The 19,179-nt window shown below is 35.1% G+C and overlaps 1 protein-coding gene across 1 annotated transcript in view; it reads left to right on the forward strand.

Moving 5' to 3' along the window:
- The window catches only part of Ddx10 (DEAD-box helicase 10), a 269,786-nt gene that overhangs the window by 26,050 nt on the left and 224,557 nt on the right, over positions 1 to 19,179 (forward strand). Inside the window, exons 7-9 of the mRNA XM_026399028.2 lie at positions 2,650 to 2,776; positions 6,820 to 6,982; positions 10,963 to 11,047. Coding sequence (XP_026254813.2) covers positions 2,650 to 2,776; positions 6,820 to 6,982; positions 10,963 to 11,047 — 375 coding nt within the window. The remainder of the gene's footprint in view (positions 1 to 2,649; positions 2,777 to 6,819; positions 6,983 to 10,962; positions 11,048 to 19,179) is intronic.

Raw genomic sequence — 19,179 nt, forward strand, 5'->3', positions numbered from 1 at the left:
AACTATTTTAGAGCATGCGTAGATGCACAGCAAAATTGAGAGGAAGATGCCTTCCTCCTTTATCAACGGCTCCTACTAGAGTGGCACAGTTACAATTGATGAACCTACTTATTCATTATTATTACCTGAAGCCCATGGTTACCATGAAGGTTCACTTTTGGAATTGCACATTCTATGGTTTTAGACAAATTTATGATTGATTGCACATATCTAATGTGATAGTTATTGTACAGTATTTTCATTCAGTGCCTTAAATATTGTCTATGCTCTGCCTATTTATCCCTTCTTCTCTCTTAGTTTATGGTGACCATTTATTATACCCATTTTTTTTTAAGAATGTCATGTAGTTGGAATCATAACATATTGCCTTTTCAGGTTGGTTTCTTCCATTTAAGATGCATTTAAGTGTCTTCCATGTCTACACGTGACTTGAGAGCTGCTCATCCTCCCCTGCTTCTTCCCCCCATTGTCCCAGGGCTTTGCATATGCTAGGCAAGTGCTCTACCTCTAAGCTATACCCTCAGCTCTGAGAACTCATTTATTTTTAGTGCTGAATAATATCCTATTGTCTGGATATAACACATTTTATCCTTGTACCTACTGTGGGGCATCTTGATTTCTTCCAGGTTGTAGCAATTATGAAGAAAGCTGCTATAAACATCTGTGCAGAATTTTTTCTGTGTGGACATGTTTTTAACTCCTTTTGGTCAATCCAAGGAGCACATTGCTAGACCAGATGGTAAGGTTTGTTGTTGTAAGAAATGTCAAACTGTCTGAGAAGTGGCTATCCCATTTTGCATTTCTTCCAGTAATGAATGAGTCTGTGGTTGAATGTTCTTAATATCTTTTGTTATCACTCTTCTGGATTTTGGTCACTCTAATAAGTATATACTAGTATCTATATACTAGTATCTCATTGTTCTGATTTTCATTTCCCTGATGACATGATGTGGAACATCTTTTTATACGCTCATTTGCTTTTTGTATATCCCCTTTGGGGAGGTGTTAAAGTTTTTTGCCCCTTCCCTTTATTTTAATTAAAACATTTTGCTCTTGCCAGGTACTATAGTATACCCCTATAATTCCATGGCTTGGCAGCCTGAGGCAGGAGGATTGCAAGTTCAGAGGCCAGCCTCCACAATTCAGGAATTCCTTAAGCAATTTAGCAAGACCCTGTTTCACAATTTATAAAAAAAGGATTGGGAATGTAGCTCAGTGTAAAGCATCCCTGAGTTCTATTCCTGATACCAAAAACAAACAAACAAACAAACAAAATAACTATGTTCTTCTTGTTGAGTTTTAATGCTTCTTTTTATATTTTGGAGAATAGTCCTTTATCATTTGTTTGCAAATATTAAGTTCTGTGACTTGTTTTTCATTCCCTGGGCATTGTCTGTCATGGATCAGTTATTTTTAATTTTAATGAAAATGAAATCCAGGTTATCAGTTCTTTTATGGATCATGATTTTGGTGTCATGTAAATTGATGTGTAGTTTTTGGTGTCTGCTTTTGTTTTCCCGTCAATACAAATAGATACACACAGTGTGCATATATATGTGTAAGTGTATACCTCCACACTGATACATCCTACCAATTATTTACTACTCTGCTATTTTTTTCCATAACACTAAGTTCCAGAGACTACTCCATAGTGATATATGGATAGATTGCTCATTCCTATTTGCAGTTGTATATGATACCTAATTGTGTGGATATTCAGTGTGTTCTCTAGTGATAGACAATTGGGTTGTTTATCTTCTGTTTTTAAAATAATGTCATGTGTCTTTTGTGTGTGTATGTTAGGAATAGAAACATAAAAGTGGATTTATTCAAAGAGTAAATACATGTATTTCTGTAATATTCATTACAAAATTTCAATCATTCAGTAAATTGAAAGACTGCTATGGTGAATACTTCATACCTGTCAACTAGATGTTACCTAATGGCAGTATTGATTTACTAGTTGTTTGTTCATCTTGCTGACTGTATATTAACTATCTTAATTTATTTTTCAAAATAAATTGCAGGTATGTCCCCCTAAATATTTCAGCACATATACCAGCATTAATATTTATATATTTTCTTTTTTTAATATAAAACTTAATATCATGAAATCTGCAATTTCTAAGTGTACATTTGCTGATTTTGATGAATGTGTATATCTGTGTCACCCAAACCCCCAGTAAAATGTAGAACATTACCATCAACCCAACAAGTCTTTTATGCTGCTTTTCATAGATTGAGGGTCCTTTCCCCTTTTAATAGTTAATCCTTGACTCTGCACTGTCAGAAATAACCATTTTGAGTGTCTTTTGACATGTATTCTATAAAGGATTTTGAATGTATTTTAATCACATGTTGAATTAATTTCCTAAGGGACAGTAGAGAAAAGGTGTGTGTGGAGTTGGGTGAGAGAGAGGGAGAATAATTTGAGGGGTGAGCTATTGTTAAAATTTTCCTTTTTTTTAGTGTGTATTCCAAAGGTAACAACACATCGTTTTCATTTTTCCCCCACATTTTAAAATTGATGCATTATAGTTCTACATAATGGTGGGAGTTGTGGTTACATGTTCATACATGAAAAAAATATAGTTTTGCCAATATCACTCCACAATTTATTTTTAATATATTTTTTCCTAATTTTTCAAGCACCCCTGCTACTTTGGAACAGAACTACATAGTTTGTGAGCTGCAGCAAAAAATAAGTGTGCTGTATTCCTTTTTGAGAAGTCATCTGAAGAAGAAGAGTATTGTGTTTTTCTCTAGTTGCAAAGAGGTACCAACTGTTTATTTTTCTTTCTGAACTTACTCATGTTGAATCATTTCCTTTGAGATATCAAATTTCAGTTAGGCAAATATTATATTGTATGAGACACACAGTGCTAGGTGAGGTGAGGGATCCATAGATAATGAGAATCCTGTGTTGTTATAAATAAATCCATGGGTGAGACTTTTATCTCCATGAGGGCAGAAACTATCAGTCTTCTTCAATATTGTGCTAGGTGCTAATAATCCTGGAAACATAGTAGCCTCCAGTAAATATTGGTAGAATAAACAATCCTTAGCTTGACTGAGCAGAGGCTTTCATAATCTGACACCTTTCCTACTCTCCATGAATATGGAACTGAATATGCTTGCTCTCTCTTTTTCCCCCCCATGTCTCTTACCTTTGTTCATACTGATCTATTTGGGCTACCCTTCTTGCATCCTTTCACCCACATACAGGATAAATATTTGGTGCTCTTTAAAGCTGAGCTCAAATATTATACCTGAAAGTCTCTCTCTGACTCTCTCTGACACTCTTTTAGAATCAACTATTCCCTTTCCTATCTTTTTGCAATGTTTTGTTTATATCCTTATTTGGTTAATAAACACTTCATGAACTCTTGCCCTGTGTTAGGAATAGGGGATTCAGAGATAACGTGAGAACATTTCATCTCCTTCTTTTTTTTTTTTTTCAATATTTATTTTTTAGGTGTAGGTGGACACAACACAATGCCTTTATTTTTATGTGGTGCTGAGGATGGAACCCGGGTCCCACCTGTGCTAGGCAAGTGCTCTACCGCTGAGCCGCAATCCCAGCCCCTCATCTCCTTCTTTAAGGATAAGTGATTATGGTTGATTTTTTTTTTTTTTAAAGAGAGAGTGAGAGAGGAGAGGGAGAGAGAGAGAGAGAGAATTTTTAATATTTATTTTTTAGTTCTCAGCGGACACAACATCTTTGTTGGTATGTGGTGCTGAGGATCGAACCCGGGCCGCATGCATGCCAGGCGAGCGCGCTACCGCCTGAGCCACATCCCCAGCCCCAATGGTTGATTTTTGTATACCACTTTTCATCTGTATTTCAGATTTTTGATAACATATGAGCATATAATAGATCAATTCTAGATCTATTCCCTAATAATAGTTTACCAAAAGTATGCAGGTGAGTTTCCCTCCAGCTTCTTGAAAGGCAAGTAGTGGTCTGTTCTGTTGTCCACTGAACCCTGTCCTTTTCCCATGTAATGAATGACTTCAGATCTTCTTAGTATCTATTTTAGATTTTCAAAACTTTGTCTCCTAGATACTAAAAGTATTTTCAGAATCCTTTAATGTTTCTACTCTGTAATGTTTGCTTTTTTCTTTGCCACAGTGGATAGTTGTCTCTCCTTGTGTCAATGGCCCACCCTTCTTGTGTGCTCCATTCCATTTTGCAAGGCCTTTGCCACTGCAAATGTCTCCTTTGTTCCCATTTTCTTTTCTCCTTACTCTTTAGCAGTGCCAGTATTAAGGGGGAAAACCAAACAAAACATATCCTGTGTCCCTTTCCAGTCACTGCCTTTTTCTCTGCTCTTCACAGCAGTCTCTTCTAAAAACTTACTTTCCTGGCTGAACCACTTTCTTACCTCCTGTTCTTTACTAAGCCCTCCACTGAATCAGCCCGTCAGAGAGAAAGCTTTCCAGAGTCAGTGCTAAGTTATCAGTCTTTATTTTATTTGTCCTCTCAGAAGCATTAGCTACAGCTGATCATTCCCTATTGAAACACTTTAGGCTTTTGTGACTCCACACTCATTAGCTTGTCATCCCATTCTGCTTTCTGACTGCTCTATTTTGAACTCCTTTGCTGAGTTTGCCTTTGTTTGACCATTGCAATTGGAGTGCCTCCGACCTGTCTACTCTGCCCTTTTTCCATCTCTGCCTTCTTCGTGGGTAAGTTTATTAGTTTTGTGGTTATAAATTCCACCTGTATGCTAACTGGAAAATCCATGTATCAAGCTCTCACTTCTTCTCTGATCTCCAGATTTATGTATTCCCTTGGATACTTCCAGAGATTACTAGAAGGGGTTGCAAATAGAATATAATAAAAACAATTTAAGAGTTCCTGTTCTTGGATCTGTTTTCCACAACTCTTTTCTATCTCATTAAGTTACAGAATCCTTAATTCTTCTCTGTTTTAATCCCATACTCAAGCTGTTGATTACTCATTAGCTCTACCATTTCTCATCCACCTCCACCTCCTCTATTCTAGTGCAGTATGGACCACGCTTAACCTTCTCTTAGTCTCCTATTTCTTCCCTCATTCCCTCACTTTGTTTCCTTTAGTTTTTCCACTTTATAGCCAGAGTGATCTTTGGAAAGTCAACACGAGAATAATCATTGCTTTGCTTAAAATCCTTCAGTTACTTTTTCTGTCAATTAGAATCAAACTCCATGCTTAAAACCTCAATGACTTTATTCAACAGATGTCTTTCACTCCAGCAACTTTGTTAAAAAGAGCAGGAATTCAAAGTCAATCTTGGTTCAAGATTCAGATTTACAAAGTTTTCATAAACTTAATTTATACTTTCTAATTTTCCACATATACCTTTTCTAAGATTGATTTGCCTGAGAGTGCATCTGTAGTCCACAAGTCTCCTATTAACTATTTCCCCTTCTATGGTGCCCCTTTTTATATCTTTACAAGAAAAAGGAATAAGTCTATTTATCCTTAATCTTGCCGGTACCTTATTTCAGAATCAGAACCTCCCTCGCATTAGAGAATTACTGTTGAGAAAGTGAATGACACTAATGATTGGGTAATAAGTCACTGTGTAATAAGGGTAATAAGTCACTGTGGTTTCCCATTCTTTATTTTGAATAGAATTGAAGAGAGACTTAAATGGAGTTCTAGCTATTGAGATATTATAAGTAATCTTTGGTCATCTGTCATTGTGATTTTTGGCAGATTTTATAGGAGTTGAAAGGGATAAGCCTTTTTTTGAGTCCATCTTCTGTATTTATGTAGATAGATTTTATTAATTTAGTTTAGAAAGAGAAATTGGGAATAAAATGCTAAACTGTCTTATCTAGCAGTCCATACAATACGTTTAAGAAATATAAATACAAATGAATTAAAACCAAAAAATCTTGGTCTATACATTGAGATGTATTTACAGTACAATTTTTTTTTTTTTGATACTGGGATTAAACCTAGCCTTTTTCTTTTTGTACCAGGGATTGAATTCCAGGGGTGTTTAACCACTGAGCCACATCCCCAGCCCTTTTTTATATTTTATTAGATACAGGGTCTCGCTGAGTTGCTTAGGACCTCGAAAGTTGCTGAGGCTGGCTTTGAACTTTTGATCCTACTGCTTTAGCCTCTAGAGTTGCTGAGATTACAGGTGTGTGTCACCCTGCCTGGCTAAAATACAAGTTTATTTATGTCTAATGTCTATTAAACTCAACATCTTTTATTTTGGTCATTTCTGTGTTCATTATTGTAATAATTGCTTAGTCCGACAAGAAAATTAATACGGCCTTATAAACATAGGAAATTAAATGTAACACTAAAATTTATGAAATAGAATGTGATCAGTAAGGAGCTTTCAGGCTTAAAACCTAATATGCAGTTCTATGAGGTCAGGAACTAGAAATGAGTTAAAGGAGGAAAGGGAATAAAATTTCTGTAAAGAAGTGTCTTTACATATTGGTTACTTTGGTTGTTGGCCTATAGTTCTATTTAGAATGCATTGGACATTTGTAGAAGAAAAAAAAGTTTTAAAACATTAGTTTAAATAGAAATTGCCCTTTTATAATTATTTAAATTTGGAAAGATTTTAGATGTCAACTGAAATATATTTTTCCTTTCACAATTCTTTTAGGAAATATGAGAGCAAAATTGTTTGAAGACCCTAAATTCCATTTGCCTTTTCTCTGCTCCATATTTAACTTTTTTTTTTTAATTTCAAACTGGCAAAATTTGTGTTCTGGATGCATTTTCAGTGCATTTTTGCTGTTTATCTTGTAAGCCTTACTGTTGCCATCCAGAAGTACCAAACTCATTATTTTGTTAATGCCTAGGTTCAGTACCTGTACCGAGTTTTCTGCCGGCTTCGCCCTGGTATTTCTATCCTTGCTCTCCATGGTCGACAACAACAGATGAGAAGAATGGAAGTCTATAATGAGTTTGTCCGAAAGAGAGCTGCAGTACTCTTTGCTACGGATATTGCAGCCAGGGGGCTGGGTAAGAAAACTTACTACAATGAAATGTCTGTGATCATGGGAACCATAGTTTAATTTTAAGGTGTATTTTTGGAAATCTAATGGATTTAAATAATTGGACTTTTCTTGTGGGAGAAATAAGTAAATAAGTTAATTAACATTAAGGATGTGTCAGTGAAACATTCTGTAATATATGTATCTTTTGTACTTTTACTATTGTTTCATGATATAATTACATCATAGTACCTGATGAGTCTGTAAAGCCAAAGGAGGGTTTAAAGATGTGAAAAAAGTTCCTTTTTTAAAAAAAATTGGAAATGTGTTGATATAATAATTCATTTAGTGAAAATCTGTGAAGTGCATCCTTTTACCCTTCTAATTTTTATTTAAAAATTGCTGTTTTAAGCCAGGTACAGTGGTGTACGCGTATAATCCCAATGACTTAGAAGACTGTGGGAGGAGGATCACAGGTTCTAAGCCAACCTCAGTAATTTAGTGAGACTCTGTCTCAAAAGAAAAAATAAAAAGGCCTGGGAATGTGGCTCAGTGGTTAAGCACCCCTAGGTTCAGTCCCTAGTATGTGGGGAAAATTGCTGTTTAATGTACTTAAAATTTAAAAAAAATTCTATGATATTCATGTTTAACTTATGGCTTTGGAGGAGTAAGATGGGAATAGAAGTAGAAATAGTCTAGAGATAGGAATAAGAGGTGAGAATAAATAGGTGGTAGCTTTGTTTTATTGTATTTATTAACTGTGGCAAATTTCAAACCTGCACAAAGAATAGGTCCTATGTACTCTGATACACACATTACTCCACTTTAACAATTATTTTTATCATGATCATCCTCCTGCCTCTGTCCTAAAGCACCAGTTTGTTCATGTGTGACTACAGATAGTAGCCAAGTATGCATATTTTAAAAACTAGTTTTTACTCAGCCCAATGACAATTCCCCTACAATCTGCATTGTTCTTTGACTATGTAGTTTTGAAACATTTTGTGATTTTTCTCCCCCAAATTATATCTGACTTTTGAACTTAAAGTAGTTCCAGGTTAATAAAAGCATGTTTTAAACTGAAGTTTATTCCTTTTATGATCTCATTTTGCAAAATAATAATTCAGAAAATTCACACATAAACACAGTAGCCACAACAGATAGTAATATTTTGTCACATTTTCCTTGGATTCTGTTAAATATTAATTGATGTAGTCCTTTTTGTACCCCCCCCCCCCTCATTTTACTCCTATACCTCCTACCAAACAGTTACTATCATATATTTGGAATAGAGCCTTTAAGTTTTCTACATCTGGTTCAGTGAATTGTAAGGTAGAAATTAATTAGCAGGTCTGTGAACTGTAAATAGAGTTGGGGAAAATATGTTTTTCACTAATCTTTGATTGAAATTTAGCTCTATGAATGTAAGCAACAAACTATCATAGTTTTAATAGTTCCTGTGACTTTGTCACCAGTTAAAATCATATTTTCATTACATATTGTTATGGGTATCTTGGAAAATTATTTATACTTACATTATTAACTACATTATAGTGCTTATTAGACCCACAATGAGGTTGTGTTAATGTTTTAGTAAGTATATACATTAGTATATAAAAAAATAATAAAAATATTTTATTGTAAATACTATAAATATTTTCTCTTATAACTTGTGTTTTGCTTTGTTGAAATCATTCTGAGATGGGGGTTAGAGTCTTTAATTATAGCAAAAAAAGGATCAAAAGCCTCAATTCTGGTTTATTAAAAGTACTTTGTGGGACTGGGGTGTTGCTCAGTGGTAGCATGCTTGCCTAGCATGTGTGAAACACTGGGTTTGAGTCTCAGCACTGCATATAAATAAATAAAACAACAAGTAAAAAAATATTTAAAAGAAAGTACTTTGTGAATATATTATCTTAGGTGGTAGAAAAACTCTGTATTATAAACAATAACGTAAGGACTAGTCTTTAACTTGCTCTTGAGGTCTTTCCATGGTGATGTATAAAGATTTAATGTGTTTATATAGTGTCACATAGAAAGAATTTATTCAGTTACATGTCTCTTCCTATAACAGTGGACACTTAGGTTTTCAGTTTTTGTACATAAAAATGTGCAGTGAATATTCTGAGCTTTCCTTGTCCCCATCCAAGACCAATTTCAGAATACATTTGTATCTTCTAACTTTATTTTAGTTTTAATTTTATTTTTTAATAAAATTATGTGGAGTAATGAGTTGAAATGAACAGACCCTGCTCTAGCCCTCTTTTTTCCCTAGCGGCAACTATTTAAAAATCTTACTTGGTTTCTAGCTCTATTTAACTAAGTAATCTTATACTACCACTTAATGACAGCATGTTTAGAAATTACTCAAAGACTTCCTTTTATTAACTCTCACAATTATCTGTCTTCTGCTAATCCCCATTTTTTTATATTGTTATATCATGAGTTTTGGCTAGATAAACACTTTGTGTTTCATTGTTTTGACTATAGTTCCTACTGAGGGAAGTAGTACTGTTTCCTGTCTCATACTGTTGTTACAAAATTTGTTTAGTTTTATGTGTTCCCAATTCTGAGTTCTCAAATGTTCTAGCAGTTACATGCCTAGTTTTCTAAGAGTGGAAACACAGTTCTAATTTTCTCTTTATTACCTAGACTTGTTGACTAATGGCTGTCATTGCGAGGGGATTTGGACAAAGTCTATTATTTTGTGGAGGATTTAAAATGTTGAGTTCTATTCGTTTTCGAATATTTAATTCCTCTAGATAAGGGACCCTCAATCTCATATGAATTAATCTTGCTGTTGTCTCTGGGGAAGACTAGCAAGGAAGTTGGCACCAAGGCCTTCCAGGAAGCATGAAGACTTTGCCTCAGGATCCCTTTTTTCACTCTGGCTCTGTTGCCCTCCTTTCTGCTCTATCTGGTACCCTGGGGTTTGGAGCCCTTCGCTGGCAAAAAACTTTTCTCCAAGAGACCCAGTTAGGTAGGTGAGGTAGGAGGCCTGAGTTTCAAGTGCTGCTTTCAATCTGTTGATAGCCCTGCAATATGCCTTTCCTTCTGACTTCCTTTTGAAGTACCTTTTACTTCAAGTTCTGAGAGAATTGCTTTAAATGTTTTTCTTGACTTTGTCCCTGTACTAAATTTTAACCTTTCTGGGTAGGTTGTATCACTTAATACTTACAGGTATCAAACTCATTATCTTTCAACATTTTTTTTTTTTGTACCAGTCATTGAACCCAGGGGCACTTAACCACTGAGCCACATCCCTAGCCCTTTTTATTTTTTTCTTTTAAGACAAGGTCTTGATAAGTTGCTTATGGCCTTGCTAAGTTGCTGAGGCTGGCTTTGAATTTGCGATTCTTCTGCCTCAGCCTCCCAAGCTACTGGGATTACAGGTGTTTGTGTACCATGATGCCCAGGTTTTTTTTTTTTTTTTTTTTTTTTTTTTTTTTGGTGTTCAGCCCTTTTCTCTGATGAAAGTTATCTGAAATCCTCATAGCAAAATTCATAAGTGATCAGAGATAGTTCTGTTGAGAGGATTCTGAGAATAAGTGAAAATTGCTGTAGCCATAAGTATGTAGGGAGTAATAATTGCTAGGAATTAGGGACAAGGATCTCAAAAGAGAACAATTCAATCCAGAGATGGGACTAGCAGGTAAAGTAAACCCCCCTTTAAATTTAGAATCCAGTTATTTAGTTCACCCCAAGAAGAGTGTTTCTTTTTAAGATTATTAAACATCAGGGTGTTTCATTATTTGCTTGACACAAAGCAATTTGTCCAGTGTCAGTTGTGAATAATCTTTACATTCAAATACTGTAATTAGTTTTAGTTCACTTTGTCCAAGAAGCAGTGATTATCTCTTGGTTCTTGCAATTAATTTTAATTTTAGTAGAGTTCACAGTTGATATTAGTTTGTGTTGGCAAGCAATATTGTAAAATAAAAATAGTACAGTGGGCAGATCTTGAAACTGATTTTTTAAAAATTTTAACCTGATATTCCTTCTGTGTAGATTTTCCAGCTGTAAATTGGGTTCTTCAGTTTGATTGTCCAGAGGATGCCAACACATATATTCACAGAGCAGGTAGAACTGCCAGGTAGGTGTCCTAGCCCATTTCTTTGCTTTTGGTACAATTTAAGTAACAAAGCATGCTTCCCCATCTTCGAAGAATGGAGAAGTTAGGTGAGTATCGGTTTGGCATTTGGGGTTGGTTTGATAACAACCTGACAGCTGTTGTGAATCATTATGGCTGAAACTTGATTAATGTTAAGAAAAATCCATTAATCTTATTTTAGTTTCTTGTTTGACTTTACTTATTCTAAACTTTTCACCCAAACTGCTCACTGAACATCATTCATTGAATCCTAATGACCTTTCCAATTTCAGATGAGAAAACTGAGTCTTTAAGCAGATAAACAATGTGTTCAAAGATACATAAGGCCAGGATTTGAACCTGGGCAGTCAGACTCCTCTAGTCCCATCTTGTATTCTTACTTCTGTGTTATAGGCTTTATTAAAGGGAAGGTATTTTGGAGTCTTGATTTCCTTTTTTCCTTTCTTCCTAATGGGAATTGGAGATATTGGTAAATACTTTTAGTTTTCTATATTTTCCTTCTCCACACCCCTTATATGTGATCAAAATCTATGCAGAAACTGTCTACAAAAGAAGACATCAAAGTGCGAGGCCCTGGGTTTGATCCTCAGCACCACATATAAATAAATAAAATCAAGGTATTGTGTTTAACTTCAACTAAAAAATAAGTATTAAAAAAAGTCACAGTGATTTGGGACTGAAATATAAAAATGTATCTGAATAAATGAAAAAGATCATACAAGATGCGATTGAGTTGCATTGAAGCTAAAAGATGTGTGCTGGTGGTAGAATTGTAAATGGCTAACAGCTTTTTAGGTAGCATTTGGTAAGACTTATCCAAAGCATTACAGTACTTCTTTTTGCCTTAGTAATTCTGCATCCAGAAATTGATCATAAGAAAACGGGTGAATCAGTAAGAAATATTTTCACTGATATTTATAATGTTTTTCTTGGAAAAACACTCATTGTGATTAATATTTAGGTTTTTTTTAAACCTATGATTAGTCACAGATGGACTATTTCTTCAGTTTTACATTTTCTTCCCATTTTCCTTATCATCAAAACTTAATGATTGGGTATTTAGAGGGATTTTGATGTGGTTCTAACTGGACTAGCAATTGCTTCTGATTTCAAGCCATGAACATCTAAGGCTTTCTCAGTGATGATAGGATCTTTAGACTCAAGGTTTAAATCTTCATCTGAGCAAAGACTGTGAATATACTTCTCTGGCAGGCTTGATATATATTTTCCCCCCACCTGCCCTGTGCCCACAACAGGTATCTGTTGGGTGCATGTTTGGATTATGGTTCATAATGAGATGTTCTGAGAAGTTATTAGTGGTGGTTGGTGGGATATATCTTGTTCCATTATTTAGTTCTTCTCAGTTAATGTGTAATAATTATGCCTTTGTACTTGTACCCTCACACATCTGTATTTTGTGGTCCTTTGAGTCTTTGGATAGCTAAAGATGCATGTGGTGTCTTACAACTTACCAGGGGATTGCTTACAGGTCTTGTAGATGTGCCAATCATGTGTATGTGGATAGGGCAGACTAATTCTTTCATAGAATGTTTAGCAGTATTGTGTATTTTTCCTAAATGAAGACTGTTGGAACATTTCATTATATCAGGAAAAAGTCCAAGAAGGGGAAATATTTTGGGTTCTTGGTTCTGATGAAGTTGCTGAAAATCTAATGTTGAACATGTGCTGTGATGAGCATTAAATTGGGCAATAATGACTGAGATGAAAAAAGAACAACATAAAGATTATGCTTGAAGAGAATGCTAATGAAAAAAATGGTATAATGTAGTTTCTAATACGGCCATTGATTTTAAAAGTAGAAATCCATTTGACTATTCATAACAGCTAACTATATTCTGAATTTACTATTTTATATGTATAATCAGTGAAAAGGTTATCATATAATTCTTATCTTTTCCCTGGCATTTCGAAAGTTGCCATTAATGGTCTTAGAAATAATTAGAAAGTTTCGTGGGCCATGAGACTGAATAATTGAGTTAAATAAAGGCTAAACGAAAATTTGAAACTAATTAAAATCCTGTGTTAGGCTGTAATTAAAATAGGGTTGTCAGATAGTGTTTGCTTTTGGAATTAAACTAAAATACATGAATATAGGAGACTGAATTCATTAGCAAAGTAGCTAAGGTACGTGGGAATCTGTATTTTTTCTGTGTTTTAGCTAAATAAGAGTAAAGGGTGATTCAGATACTTAACATCTTGAGGTGCTTTGTATTAATTGATTTACCTGTCTAGAATTCATTGGACCTATAGCAAGCAGTTGAGAAATTTTCTTGTTTTCTTAACTATTCATGCCCCATTTTAACAAAACAATCTTCTTGTGAGACAAATGAGGCAAGGGATATAAATTTTTTTAAATGCTATATCCTGTGGTATATTCTGCCATTAAGAAGCATTTCTCTGTAGGGCTATCAATTTTTGGTACTCAAATAAAAAAAAAAAACAAGTTCTTTTATTTCTTATACAAATGTGTAAGTGAAATAGAAATTTGGGAATGAAAGATAGACACAAATCAGATACTTCTATTTGGGGAGAATAGGGTAGCTGTGGGTAGAAGATAGGGGTTTATATGTAACTTTTATTTTCTAGTGTACTTGGAAATAAGATCATTTCAGCAATATTCCATTTTCACCTTATTTACTGGTTTACATTTTGTGGCTGAGATTTTGTGAATCATTTAGGTAGCTGTGATTCCACTAGGGGACAGCAGAGGCCAAACCTTTGCATTGTACACTTGCTGACTGTAGTATCAATTTCATAAAAGTCAAGCTAGAAACTGGTTAAAATTCTTAATGACTTGAGAAGGATTCATGGTTTGTATAATGTACTAGCACGTTAAAGAATCAATGAGAAAAAAAATTTTGTGGAGTTTTTAATTGGTTTGTAAATAGAAATAATAGTGAAAAGACCATTTCTATTGCATTAACTTATCTGTGAATTTCTTAGATATAAGCCAGGACCTGCTTTTGTTAGCCAGATTCTCTCATTCCTTAGCTGAGATTTGTAAGGTTCTGTCTTTAGTCTGTTTTTTCCAAATGGAGGCTGATGCTCCCTGACATGGCCTTCTGTCTTTGTTGATTTCTAGAATTTAAAGCCTTAATTTTGCCATAAAGCAAATTAACTCGTGTATTTTGTGTCTTGAAGCAGTGAAGAGCTGGGGTGGAATATAGCCAGTATAGCTATGGAGGTAGACAGGGGCTGATACTTGTTAAGAGTTTGTCATTCCCCTAGCACTTCCCTCTGCCCTTGTTCCCTTACTGTCTACTAAATGCAGCAGGCAGAGTGATCTTTTAAAACATAAGCTAGATCTTGTCACACCTCTGACTTCCCAGCTCAGAGTGACAGACAGTGACCTCCAGGGCCTATGCATTCATCCTTCACCCTGTTTGCTGTTCTTCCCTGTTGCTGTTCTTCCCTGTTTCTTAAATTTCATATCGGTCTTGGTGTTTCTTGTACATGCCAGGCATACTCATCTCTGAGGGCCTTTATATTAGCTCTTCTGCTGGACTGCTTTTTCCTGACTTATTGACATGGTTCTTTTTCTAACTCACCCCCCAGCAACTTCTCTTTAGCTTGCTTTTTGTTTTCTTTTTTCCTCAACACTTATCACCTTCTATATTGAGTATTTGCTTGGTATTTTTCTTCTTTCTCTTACTAGGTTGTAAGTTCTGTAAAGGCAAGAATGTTTGTCTTTTTATTGATGTATCTTAAGTGCTTAGAAAAGGGCATGAATATTAGACACTTGAGATAACAAATCAGGCTCATGAATCAGATTCTACCAAACACATTAATTACCCATCACTGCTATAAATTATCATCTTGCTTAGTGGCTTACAACAGTAGCCTTTCTTAGTTTCTGTGGGTCAGGAATCCAGGTGTGGCACAGCTGGGTCCTCCAGCTTTGAGTCTAACAAAAGGGTGCTGTCAAGGTGTCATATTGGTACTTGAAGTCTCAGCTGAATAGATTCATTTCCAAGCTCACTCACATGGTGTTTTGCAGATTCATTTCCTCCCTGACTATTGGCCAGAGGTACTTTCTAATTCCTTTTCATGTGGCTCCCTTTGAATGGAAGCTCACAAGACAACTAACCTAATCAGAGAGCATATGAGAGGGCACAGGAGAGAAAATGGAAGTAATAGTGTTGTTTGTTACCTAAACTTGGAAGTCACACTTCATCTTTCTTGCATTATCCTAGTGCTTATACATGCCAGCCCTACTCCTTGTGGAGGGACTAAAAAGAGGTGAATACTAAGAGGTGCAGATTGTTGGGAGCCATTTTAGGAATTGCCTTCCACATCCAATGTCAGGCTTTACTAATTTCAAGGATAAAAGCAATCCCAAGGGTAGGTGAAACAGAAATAAGTCTAAGACCTCAGTTATCATTCATTGGCATATTTGGGACTTCTTTGGCCCAGATAAACACAGAAGACTAAATGATGTATGTGGCATATCAATTAAACAGATGAGCTATTTATATACTTGGATATTTGGTCACAAAGCTCACTAGAAATGTACTTCTTGGATCTATAGATTGTGAACAACCTTGGTACAACCTATCCAAAGGTAAGTGCCTCATATATGAGGACTCATTCTACTAAATGCCATGTTTGCTTTCAAAGGGTTCTGTCATTTGTATTTTATGAGGAGATTTGACCGTACCATTTTTGTTTGTTTGTTTGTGTTTTAAACTGGGACAACCTCTGTGCTACACCCAGGGGATGAATGAATTGTTGTTTTTCCAGTTACATTCCAAAATTTAATAAATATTTGTTGAGTAAATAAATGAATGGACTCATTTAGCCAATAGAGAACAACTTGTGGAAGAAGTTTTCTTATCAAGAAACTCCTTCCCAGAGACTTGAAGGTAAAATACATTTAAGATAACTCAGTTAAGTACCAGGCCTGGAATGAGTACTGAAGTCTCTAACTTCTTCTTACTGCTATGCCTAAATCCAGCTGTTTTTACTTAATGGATTCTAATGGTTGTTGCTCCCCTGCATGGCTTTTAGAATGTATGAAAGCCAGGAGAAGAATGGTAGATGTCTTTACTTAAATTTGCTGCCCATTTGTAATCATGAAGATCAAGTAAAAATATATTTATTTTCCATCTTCATTTGGATTATGAGACAGGTTTCCCATAGTTGTTCAATTAGTATCTTTAAAGTCAGAACATTTAGGTTTGAATTTGACTTGGTTACATGCTGGGTATGTACCCTTGGATCAGTTTTTAACTTCTGAGTCTGTTTTTTTCTGTAAAATGGTGTTAATCATATCTCTCACTTATTTTCTGACACTACAATTTTAGGCAGTAGAATTTCATTTTTCTTTTTATTCTTAATCTATTAAAATTTAGTTTAGCATTTATGTTTTGGAAAGTAATCCCCTCCTCTTCTCTCTCTTACTGAACCTGAACCTAGGGGTGCTTTACTATTGAGCCACCCCTAGTCCTTTCTTTTTTACTTTGTGACAGTCTTAAGTTGGTGAGGCTGGCTTTGAACTTGCATTTCTTTCTCACCTATCCTATTTGCTGCAATTATAGGTGTGCGCTAGTGTGCCCAGCAAGAATTATTTTCTGAGAACAGTTGATAGAGTGCAATGATTTCTGTTCTTTCTTTGTGAACCCCTTAAATCTTTGTTCTTACATATAATATATGTTAACCAGCCTGTTTTTTTTTCCTAATTATTTTATGGTGGATGAACTTCATTTGTCACTGAGCCTATCATGATATACCTTTTGGTAGCTTCTGAGATTCTAGGCTGCAGATGACTTTCTTTGTCCCATAGTATATTCAAACATGCCATTTTTTCTTTTTAAAATAGATTAGAATCTTTAGACAGTCTATAAGTCAGATAGCCTTTTTCCTAGGGTAGTAAGCTTTCCTTTGTCCACATCGTGTAGGAGGAATAGGACTCTTGGACTTGGATTCCTTATGGCTGTCTTTCTGTATAGGTATGACAGACTGTACTTTTCTCCCACAGTGACATGAAATCTTAGGTATGGTTGTCACGGTAAGGCTGAGATACAGGGAGAATAGTAGGAGATATAGAGAGGGTAAAAGAGAAGGGACTATAGAATAGTAAGGGGTCATCAACAAATGTCTCCTTTTTTTCTTTTTTGGGGGGTAGGTACTAGGGATTGAACCCAGGGGTGCTTTCTCATTGAGCTACATCCCCATCCCTTTTTATTTTTTATTTTGAGACAGGGCCTCACTAAGTTGCTGAAGCTGGCCTTGAACTTGGAATCCTCCTGTCTTAGCCTTCAGAATTACTGGGATAATAGGCGTATACCACCACGCCCGACTTATCTGTCTCTTGATGATGCTCGTATTGTGAACAATGTCTATAGTTTATTAATAGTCAGAATTATAGAATTTTGATCCTAAAGGAAACCTAGATTCAGTTGTGTACTGTATGAATCAGAAAATGCGGTAAATGGTGGTGAAGTGTTTTATACAAAGTTATTCAGCTAATGAACAGTACAACAGGACTGGAATCTAGTTCTTTCTATTCCAAATCTAGCCTCTTATCACTGATAATGTGTCTAGTGCTCATTTGCTTTCATCCATTCACAAATATTTATTGAAAAACTGTTGTATCTTCAAATTAGATGGTCAAATAAAGAATTACATTAATATTGGTGCTAGATAAGTGATGCAAAAGACATGGGTTTCAAAGCAGGTATTTTTTTTTTTTACTTGTTTTTATTTATTTGGCAGTACTGGGAATTGAAGTTGGGCATTCTACCACTAAACCACATTCTCAGTTCTTTTTATTTTTTATTTTGAGATAGGGTTGAGGCTGCCAAAGCTGTCCTCAAACTTGAGATCCTCCCTTAGGCTTCCAAGTCTCTAGGATTATAGGCATTTGCCACTATGTCTGGCTTTTACTTGTTTTTAATAACTTGTTTATTTTATTATAAAAGCAGTGCTTAATCACTACACTGATGCAATAATACCAAAATGGCAACACAGGCAATAATGACAAAATCTCCAAAATCCCTAAATAGAAAAATTTTAATGTATGCTATATGTATATACTTATTTTTTAAAATTACCGAAATGGAATTGTTCTAAATAGACCCTTTTATAACCCAGCTTGTGACATGGAGAACTGTCCATACAGTTTTTTGTAAACAGTCATGTTGTAGTAGGACAGTAGTTGGCACTATCAGTGAGCAAACTTTAAGGGATAATTAGAGACTCAATTAGAATGGCATTGATGTTTGGGTAATCTCAAATGGAATAGTTAAAGATTATTGACTTTGGGGGAAAAAGGCACATTGTTGCCAAAATAGCAAGACTGCTTTCCTTGCTTTGGCCAGTTTGTTTGCGTGTTATTTCAATGGAGGAATTGCCATGTGTACTCAAGCCAATAGTCTGGACATCTTATTTATCTAGAAATACTAGTGGACTGCAGGATTTGAGTATGTTCTTTATGTGAGTTAGACAGTTATGATCAATCTCTTGAGGATCTTTGTTTCTTGTATAATTAAAAAAGCATGGATTAAAAATTTAAATCTTTGAAACTTAGTGACCAGCTGGCTTGAGGCCAGCTTCTTGGTCTGTCAGGGACTTCATTTGCTTCTTCTCTTGGTTTCTTTCTTTTTAGGATTGACAAATTAAAGTGAATGAAGTTCTTAAAAAACTGGAAAGAGTTGTGTAAATGCTACATGGAATTAATACTGATGATGAAAATGAAATTTTGTTTCAGATACAGAACTTTCTGAAATGCCTGGGATGTCTCTTAAAATAATCTATCCAAATATATGGAATTTTAAAATTTAGGTCTTAGAAGAACATTTATTTCTCTTACACATGTGAGCTTTGGGCCTGGGATATTGCTTTTGAAATCTAAAAGCTAGCTCATAGGTAAATAGACTTTTTTTCTTGTAAGCATTAGAAAAATGAAGTGGGCTTATGCCTTCTCTGTAAAAGTACTTTTATTCTTGGAATAAAAGTTTACTGGATATTTTTGGGTATTAGTTGGAGATAATTTGTGCTTTATGTTGTTTTAGGGAAGAGATGTATACGTAAAATGGGTGAAATCGTTGGTAATGATCTTAATAGCTGCATATCTTGTGGGATTTGATTTTGCA

Source organism: Urocitellus parryii, chromosome 4, assembly GCF_045843805.1.
Source record: "Urocitellus parryii isolate mUroPar1 chromosome 4, mUroPar1.hap1, whole genome shotgun sequence".
Taxonomy (NCBI): domain Eukaryota; kingdom Metazoa; phylum Chordata; class Mammalia; order Rodentia; family Sciuridae; genus Urocitellus; species Urocitellus parryii.